This window comes from Osmerus mordax, chromosome 15 (assembly GCF_038355195.1).
Source record: "Osmerus mordax isolate fOsmMor3 chromosome 15, fOsmMor3.pri, whole genome shotgun sequence".
NCBI lineage: Eukaryota > Metazoa > Chordata > Actinopteri > Osmeriformes > Osmeridae > Osmerus > Osmerus mordax.
In genome coordinates, this window is record NC_090064.1 from 11,497,420 (window position 1) to 11,507,233 (window position 9,814).

At 44.3% G+C, this 9,814-nt stretch overlaps 1 protein-coding gene across 1 annotated transcript; it reads right to left on the reverse strand.

The window, feature by feature from the left end:
* Positions 1 to 4,291: 4,291 nt before the first annotated feature.
* On the reverse strand, positions 4,292 to 9,785 carry mettl4 (methyltransferase 4, N6-adenosine). Its single transcript, XM_067251970.1, has 8 exons — positions 9,428 to 9,785; positions 9,200 to 9,265; positions 8,743 to 9,103; positions 8,553 to 8,622; positions 8,253 to 8,427; positions 8,031 to 8,137; positions 7,834 to 7,925; positions 4,292 to 4,833 (listed from the first exon to the last, which is right to left on the reverse strand). Exons 1-8 carry the CDS (start codon positions 9,677 to 9,679, stop codon positions 4,550 to 4,552), a joined length of 1,407 nt encoding a protein of 468 aa, XP_067108071.1. The 5' UTR covers positions 9,680 to 9,785; the 3' UTR covers positions 4,292 to 4,549.
* Between the last annotated feature and the right edge of the window lie 29 nt (positions 9,786 to 9,814).

The window sequence follows — 9,814 nt, forward strand, 5'->3', positions numbered from 1 at the left end:
TAAATCTACCTACCCAAACGTGTGCTCAGATGATTACTTCCACCATGCTGTCCTGTCGATAGTCTGAGCCTACAGAGATTGAGGTGTTGGTTGTTTTCAAAATAACCTTCACCATATTAAATGTAAACATGACTTGGAATGTCACTGAACATTTCCTATTGCACTGGGATGACTTCTGACCCAACTAGTCACACTGAACTTTGGCTACAATTTATACTTGAGACTCCATTAGAGGTTAGATGATGTATGTGGCCATTTTGAAGAACTACAACGTATTCTCTTGGTAGAGAGGTTATGACCTCTGAATTGATTACAATTTCATTTAACTGGGTTCTCACTTTGGAAACTTTGGTGATTTTTAATTTTATTTTTCTCACAAAGTAGTGGCTTGGTGACTCTTTTACATTATTTAACCACTTTATTTATTTAATCTCTTTCTTTCATTGCATTATATTTGTATTCAAAATAAATTCAATACCCACTACATGGTATCAACTATATGTAAATGAGAATTGTCCTCTGGGTGACTGGTAGAGAATGCAGATGGGAAACCAAAAAGCATCTTTAATCTGATTAAATTATCCAATTCCCAATGTATAGAAGTAAGGTCACTGAGCATCTCTTCTTCATTCAGCAGATCTGACATCCATGCCCACACACACAAATCAATGGTATTCAGCCAACACAATACTACATACTAACTTACATAAGAGATGATCTCCCTGATAATAAACAATCTGGGATCCATGTTCAATCTCCTTTTTTTGTAATAACTTTTCAGTAGCTGTTTTCTCACCAGATGGGCTGTGTGTGGGGTCTGGTTTCAGTCGTTTTGATGTGTCAGAGAAGAGAACAGGGCAGAGTTAGTCAGAAACATCCGACACAAAATGACGGCTCCTGGAAAATAATTATCTCTATCTCTCAAGCTCCTTTGGGAACAACAAAGGCTGCCAGTTTGCAATACTGCTGTCTCTAAAACTGTCTGTGACCAGAGCACTGTATCGCTGTAGCACCAATCCTTTACCCAAGGCAACATCATTTGTCATCCATGTCATGTACAAATTATGGAGGTTGTCAGTGCAGATTCTTTCAAGAAATATCACTCACAATCTGAGTGATGTACCTAAAGGGAAAACTTAGTAATGTTCATCTAACATCATGTACAAAGTACATGATGCAGTGATATTGCATTTCTAATCTATTCCTACGCTGAATATTCTCGCTAAACACATTTGTAAAATTCACAAACCAAACAAGCGTGAGTCTAATCAGACGACTGTCGTTTACACTTTAAAAGGGTGACTGTTCTATGACTGCTCAGAGTCTGGACTGTTGAGCTATGAATGTGCCAGACTAGAAAAGGGAGTGAAGATGTGGAGGAGGTGAAGGGTGTGTTCAGGCTCCTGCTTCATCCTTAGCTTGACAGAACACCTTCGCTCCTCCCAGGGCTGGCATCCGGAGAAAGGGCCTTAATTACCACGGTGACATCAGTGGAAGCAGTGAATTGGGAGTTTTGGAGAGATTGTCTCTTCACAGAGGAGGGGTGGGAAGGAGTAAAGTGTAAAGTGTGCGTGTGTGGAGGGGGTGTAAAGGGGGGGGGGGGGGAGGTGCGGCAGGCATGATACTGGCACAGAAGAGAAGGAGAGGAGGTGGAAGTAGAGGAGACATAGCACAGACTTGATCTGTGAGGTGTCAAAGTGGAGATAATGAAAAGAGAAGTTACGTATTGTATTCCTCTTTGACTATCGTTATAACACTAGTGATATCACAATGACAATATGATGAGTCGACAAACTTGATGGACGCAGTAGATGATTCTGTGGGTCTGGTTTTGCTTCTACGCTACGTCAGTGTGGTAAATGGTGCGTTCGCTTGAGGCCAAGACATTTGTCAAAAAGGACAGGCTTCGTGGGTGGCATCTGGAAATAGACGATGGAGATAGGTGTTGGACTGCAGTCAAAGTATCTGACCTTCCTTTCTCTGCCATCTCTGGAATATATGGGAGAAATGATGGTGATGCTGTCACATAAGCTACTTTGTAGCTTCTTTCAATAACAAACAGCCAATTACACAAACGGAGGCATGTGCACGCTCGAGTATGTGGGGGTGAATGAGGTGGAGGCTGTATGAGAAGACAAGGTCCATAAACTGCATCATGGATGGACTCCTGCACACCAGTTTCAGGTATTATCAGCCAGGAAACATCAAGACCATTTCCATTTTCAAAATGGAGACTTTCTAAAAAGTCAAGGCTGAGGAGTGAGCGTTTCTATGGCTAGGCCAACGTTTCCGTGGGAACGCAGACAATACATTGATCTGTTTCAGTACGGATCCTACGAATCCTTGGTGACCAGGTTGGCTTTGTTGAGCTGAAAGTACAATTTCCCAGTAAGGAAAAAGAAAAGCATTCTATTTGTATATTAAAATCAATACCCTGTTTCAGGGAAATATTTAAACTTTAGAAAGTGGATTACTAAAGGTTGAATAGCAGCACTGGCCTTGGAAGTGAAATATATAACGGTAACCTATTATAAAAGAGCTCACTTAACAATCAGAATAGTGCAGCAGTTTTGAGTATAGCACATTGCACATATTCATTTAGCTGGCACACTGGTCCTCCACGAGGATGTCATGATCTTCTTGACGCCCTATTCAATCTTTTGATATGAACTGAAGCCTAAGAAGAACTTCCCGTTTTCTGAGAGTAACAGAGGCGGGTGGAGTCATGGACGCTATTTACAGGCTGCAGACGTGATTACTGGTGATCACGGATCATTACCCAAGATGAATCATGGGAATCGGTTCAGGAAGTGAGACACTAGGAAACAGACCATTACAGATTGGAATACAATTTGTCACCATCAACACTGATTGGTGCAATGATGTGTGCCTGTGACCAAACTGGTTAACTTTGATATGAGAGAACTTATGGCACGCAGATCGCCAGCGTCAACAGGGTTGATGTGATCCTACCCTACCAGAGGAGGAAGCTACAGGTGGATGAGAAACTCAAATCGAGTTCAACCATTTTTATCTTCTCAAGTTTTGTACTTTAAGGCTTTACATAAGTTTTAAAGTATCTATTACTAATGTTTTTTAACCATTGTTATCTTTGGGTAATTCTGACCCATCACTCATTGTGACCCACCGTTGTATTGCGACAAGTTTACCGCATACAAAAGCAAAGTGAGGAATTTTCTTTTAACCGTCGGGCTGTCTCAGACCCCCCACATTGCAACGGTTAAGGGAAAATGCTATTTATTGTTTTTGTATTGGGTAAAATTGGGTAAACACAACGATGGTTCGTTGTGAACCTTTGGGTCATGTGACCCGAAGGCAGCACAAGGGTTAAAAGCTTAATAATGCTAAATTAGCAACACCTGCAACACTTCCAATACTCAGCACTGATTCAATGTGGGATTTAATTTAATATTCATTTTGCCAGCTCCATGGGAGTTTGAAGGATACAGGGTTGTTTTGAATGTGGCTACGCCCAATAACAGAATAAATCAATTACTGCACACCTGGGGAGTGAGCTAATGAGAAAACCTTACACTCCTTATTTAGTTGGATGTTGAAAGCCCAATACAGTTGCCTCTCCTCACCCAGACAGGAATACATTACAATAAATCCAATCTCTATTTTCGGTTTCTCAGTCATGATCTTCTCTTGCCACAAGGAAGACTGAAAGAAGATGGAGCGAGACAGAGAAAATAGGTATAATGTTGAAATAAATCTGCATCAGTCTTCCTCCGGATTCGTTGGATTGCTGGGTTTCTTTCTGCAGCACCATCTCTCCCTTATCTAGCCCAGGTGACCCCCCCCTCCCCCCTGGACCCTAGGCCCATCACAAGAGCGCAATCCCGCAGGAGAGAAAGCGGAAGTTGCCTTCAATAGGCTTGCATGGATGGTGAGAGACAGTTTGATGAGGATGAGAGACTTGCTCTCTGCTTTAGAATCAACTCTGAGCAATCTGGCAGGAATGAGGGTTTGGTAATCTTGTTTGAGGAGATCAGGGAGATGTCTAGGCATCCGTTGAGGTAGCAAGGGATATGAGGCAGATGCTGAAGCACTAAGGGATCTAGGAAGTGACTAGGGCAGATAGTGAGGCACTGAGGTAGATCCTGAGGGCACTGATGTAGATGTTGAGGCACTGAAGTCCTGTGGATTCTGAGGTACAACAAATGGTCTCAGAACCATGAACTTATGGCCACTGTCTGGACATAGTGAGTGTCAGATTGTTGTTAGAATCTGACTTAAGCAATTATCAGGCTGATGCATAATTGCTGGCATCTTTATTTACTGAAAACTATTATTTTTAAATCACAACTTCAGATAATATAAAGTATGTAAAAAGTTTCATCTTTATTATTATCTAAACCTTCAGCAGTTTTTCCTTATATCACATTTTTACTGCAGCTGAGATTCTGAACTCTGAAAGGAAACAACAGATCAAAGAGGAAACAGAGATAAAGATGTTCGAGCGCTCACAGTAACTTTACAAAAACAAATTGGGACTTGGGTACAAAATGCCCTGACAGCACAATAGTTAGTTTCTTAGACCAGTGTGGGAGGAGTATGAGGAGGGGGTTTCCATGTCTGCAGGCTGCTCTATGGATACATCTGTGGAAGTCTCTGCAGGCTGCTCTACAGGGTATTCTGTGGAAGTCTCTGCAGGCTGCTCTATGGGTTCTTCAGTTGCCTCAATGGTGAAGTAACTGACATGCTGAAACTTGAGCACCTCGTTACCCCAGCAGGCCCAGCCTGGCAGCAAGCTGCGGGCAAACAGCTCCAGGCAGCTGGCGTCCGCTCCGACAAACGGCTTCAGCACCTCTGTTGAGGGAGAGAGACCAACAAAGGGCATGCTCACGTTCTCAAACACAATCTGTGATCAGTTCTCAGGTGTGGAAGAAAGTGAGCGATTTCAAGAAAAGACAGCGAGCTGATATGAGTGAAAGGAGAGATTTAGATGGAGAATGCCTGCCTGTCTCCGAAGCTCTGCTGCTTACTTTGCAATGGAACAAATGCATTTTGATTTGATCACAATTCAATAATTCAATAACGTTCTATTGTGTTCTATTCAAATCTGGGTTTTATCTAGAGTAGGACTGTATGTTAAAGTAGAGGAATTGGTGACTGACCTTGCATCTATAGGAACAATGGCATTCCGGGAAGCACACACACCTGACAGATATGTTTCATTTCACCTCCCCTGTCACCTCTCACAGCTTTGTCTGCACACATGCATGCTCACACACGCCACCCCGATCCTCAGCACAGCCTACGCTCCGCTGGGAGTTAATGAACACCCCCCCCACCACCACCACCACCCACTCCCCCAAGACATCTATCCAAACTACACAATTCACCACCCACCCCACCTTCCTTCCCTCCCTTCCTTCCCTCCCTCCCCCTACCTCAGCTCCCCTCGTTCTACACGTCACACTGGAACTAACGGCAGGCGAAGTAAAGGCCAAACATGCCCCTCTCAGCCGAACACAGACCTCTCCGGTTGACTCGACTCTCAAAGTTGGAGGAGTAAAAGGTCTAATTACGCTTTTAACTCACCGGGGAGGAAAGGACAAGGTGCGAGACAAGCAGTTGGAGAGACAATGAGAAAGCTCTCAACTTGGGCACAATTAAAAGGAAGTTTTCGCGGTCTATTTCTCTGCGTGTGCTGTGCTCTCACACTCCTGAGTGAGGGAGGTGACGTGCCTCTCTGTGACTGACAATGAAAGAGCATACACCTCCGATTGGTTACCTTCATTTCTGACAACACCCCTCTACCCAATCATCTACCACCACGTTTATTGTCAGCATGGTTTTGAATGAATTGTGTCAGCATTGGTGAGTCAACGAGAAAACACACATTACTGAGGGACTGTACTGTCTGCACCTAACTTTTACATTGAGGGGTATTATTACAAACGTAATGATGTTTCTTTTTTCAAATCACAGATCCCAGTGCATCAGGCGGGCACTGCCAATTAGCAGCTGATTATATTGCGATGCTGAAAGCATCCTTTTCTATTTCAGTCATTATGAACGTTTTTCAGGATACCAATTAAAAAACAAACATCGGATTTTCCAGACACACATAAAAGACTGTTTTACCGACAGTTAGACCATCTGGCAGGAAAATGTACACCGTCACGTGTGAGAAAGCATCCCTGTTTGTTTCCTGCCCCTACCCCTTGCCCGCACACGAAAGTTGGATGTCACTGTCAGGATCACCAGTTAAGAAGGGGACCAAAAGCTATAGGGTCACAGGGTCGTGTAACCCCTCCCTGGGTGTTTGAGACAACTGTGCCAGGAGGTCATGACTGAGGCTTAGGCAGTGGAGGGGGTGGAGCGGGCACTGACTCAAGATGAGCTGGCACATTTGGAATTCTAACACTGGGGCTGCACAATGCAACAACCCTCTTAGAGAGAATTAATGGTTGAGATTGGAAATAACTTCACCCGCTTTAAAGACAACTTTCAAGATGTTGCATAATCCCTCTCCAAAGGCAGGGAAAGGACAGCCAAATCTCTTTTTTCACGCCTCTGGGTATACAGTTAATATCCTGCATTAAAAACACATAATCCTCATGGTCATTTAGACCTGCCAGCTTAGTGGAACCTTTCAGGATCAATAAAGTTAAATTCAATGCCTCTCAGTTGGAACTTCTGTTAATGTGAGGTGGCGTCTCTGGGGAGTTCTCTCTGCAGGAGATGAGGACCAGCCCAGCTGACATTTTCTTTCAGCCGCCCACCACAACGCCACCCCCACCCCCACCATGGTGCCCATGGAACCTGGGGAGGAAAGAGGGGGTGTGGAGGACTGCAGTGCAAGGACAGAGAAAGGGAGCACATCACCAGCAGATTAGTTCACAGCTAACCCCCCCCGCCCCCAAAAAAAGAAAAAGACGTCAAAAGGTTTGAAGGATCATCTCATTTTGTTCTTTGAGCTAATGCCTTTCACTCAAAGGGCATTTCGAATTAGCCAAGCCGACCAAACGTAAAAAGGTGTGTTTGTTTTTCAGACGCCATATCAAAAACTGACCTACACGCTTGAATCCTGAGCTAAAGTAAACTAGATGAAAATCAAACCCTCAGAGAGGATCTACACAACACAAAACATCACTCTTTCACAGGGCCGCCATAATGACTTTAATTTGACAATATCTTGCCATTTTCACTGAGTGGCATCTTTTATATTTAGCTGAAAGGGCACGGACAGACCTTCTTCCTGCTCTGGCTTGCTCTCCAAGTAAATCTACGGCATAATAAAACGCTTTCCCTTGAGAAGGAGGGTGCTGACGTCAAACCCTGCTCGTTCAAAGGCTCTCTGCATATTCATTGTTTAAAGTCTTGTCACCTTTCCAACACCACTGCTGTTTTACTTCTGGTTTGAGCCAAAAGTTTTCACTTGCTTCTAAATCACTATAAATATCACAATGTAATGACAGAGGCCACAAAGGTAGTAAATTCCCAATTAGGCATTAGTTACCTGTCGCAGCTTCGTAGAATGGCCATGAGGGTGTGGCAACCTGCATTACTAAATGACATGCTATTGTAACAACGTAGTTGCTTTCTCAAACATGACTGTGAGAGAGCTGCAAAGCAGAGGTCATCCGCAACTCTCCTTCCCCCACACCTAGTTCAATACTAAGACATTCTTCTGTCTTTATGAAGAAGTGAGAAATATATAGACAATGCTGGTTGGAGCTGGTCAACGAGCCACTTCATGTAGTGTTATTAGTGTTGCTGCACTGCCCTCTAGTGGCAGGATTTAGTTAACCCACAATTTTTTTTATACTTATACAGGTTATTTGTTTTAGGGTTGTTTACCAGAGAGTGATGGCTTCTGGGAATGCAGGACTGACGGGACACTGACAATAACACGCTGATCCTCCAGAGGGATTTTGGATGTCTCTGAAGGACTAAGACACAGGGGCTCATGTGAATAATCGATGACCAATGAGAATATAAAAACACACTGATGCAATGGAAGTAAAGGTATAGAGCTAAAGAATAAATAGTCTCACCTGGGGGATTCTGGGCTGTTTCCATGATATCGACCCAGAACTAGCACTTCGTAAGGCCTCTTATGCTGAGAGTCCAGGGGGAACACAAACTCACCGGACCTTGTGACCTGAAGAGCACAACACGACAAAAGATTAAAAACCCTATGACTAAAGCTAATATTCACAGACACACTCGCTTACGTAATCTCCATGTTTACCATTGTCTTCCTGATGTGCTTTTACCTTGACCCATAGCCATTCTGCTAGGACCTTCACTCCCCAATGTGGGTAGAGCTCTTCCCTGACGAAGCGCAGGTGGCTGGGCCTGTTGGTGACCCAGGTGACCACCAGACAGCCTGGGGAGGCCAGCGAGGGCACGGGGAGGCGTTTGAGCTGGGTGGAAGGCAGAAAGCTGTACCTAGGAGCAGAGGTGGGGAATCGTAACGATAGGGGAAACAAAAGGACATGCATCCTAACAGAGTCGCACTCGCTGGATTTGCTGTTCATCCCTTCTGCGTTTCAGTGTTTGATTCTTCCGCTAACCTGCGACTTCTTTTCACAGACTTGTTTTCCCATGGCGGATCCAGAACAATTAGCTCATATGTCTGTTCACCTGCAGGAGACACACGAGGCACACTGTCATACACGAGCCAGATGCTATTCACCGACTCCAGACCATTTGTAACTGCGCTAATATCTGCTGAGTAATCTCAACCACGTGTTACGCACTTACGGTCAACCAACGGCTGCATTCTGGTGAAATCGGAGAGTAGGAAGGAACATTGTGGGGGTATGATGTATTTCTCCCCCATCAGTGTCACCTCTACGGCACAGTCCATACGGTTCTCTGTGACCCGTGTGAACAGGTCCAGCTGTGCTGCGCTGTCATCCTCAGAGTCAACAAACTGTAACTGTTGAGTATCCTTGTCAGGGTCAGACACAAGAGGGAGCACTTTAGCCAAGTCACACAGTGCCGCCAGGTTGCACTCCTGAAAAGGATGGGGCCCCTGTGGGCCCATCTCTCCATTTAGGTATCCACAGGAAAGACCAGCATCCACCAGGGATTTGGTTCCCTCAGCGATGAACGGCCTAACCTGTAACAATCACATACACACAGTATTATGTTGGGAGTTTAAAGATGGCAGGCAACATGAGGAGGGGAAAACATGACTGACATGAGTGTACATCACCTTGACGTGGTAAGACAGTGAGTCAATTTCCCCTTGGTTTAGATCACTGCGTTTCCGTTTTCTTTTCTGTGGGAGTATGCAAACCATGACCATTAACATGTGATGAGGACAAGACACGATGTACACGAGTAGTTTGCTCACATTTACACACTCCCATAGGAGAAAGTAACAGAGTATGGCAACTAATTAGTAAACTCTGCTCAAAAGGCACAACGGTGGTGTATTTACCTTTGATGGTACTCTACTCGTAGTCCCATTTTCTGCCTTGGACACATTGTCTGAGGTTTTTTGCAGATCAGTATTACCGGGGTTCATATTAAAATGACACTTTAAAATCTGAAAACATTGCTGTTTGAAACGACATTTAAAATAACGCTGTCGATCTGCTTTAGACTGCGAAATGCATCGTGCGTGTCCCTGGTCTATGAGTGAACATGCGTCCAAAAGCCACCCTTTATCATTTTCAAATACAATCGACATTTCCGCAAAAGAACAGCAAACCCTGTACTTTTGGAGGAGTAGGCTAAACAAACTGCATGCTCGTTTAAGCTAGCTATGGCTAAGTGCGTGGCAAACCATCACGAAGCTTAATACCAGAGCCAAAATGATAAAAAA

What these genes read in the sequence shown, in the direction of transcription:
- mettl4 (XM_067251970.1), bottom strand. Translation starts at nt 9,679, where the DNA reads ATGTCGATTGTATTTGAAAATGATAAAGGGTGGCTTTTGGACGCATGT. An exon ending in CGAGTAGAGTACCATCAAAG is followed by an intron (nt 9,266 to 9,427) that starts GTAAATACACCA and finishes ATACTCCCACAG; the next exon opens with AAAAGAAAACGGAAACGCAG. An exon ending in CCAGAAGCCATCACTCTCTG is followed by an intron (nt 4,834 to 7,833) that starts GTAAACAACCCT and finishes CTCCCTCAACAG; the next exon opens with AGGTGCTGAAGCCGTTTGTC.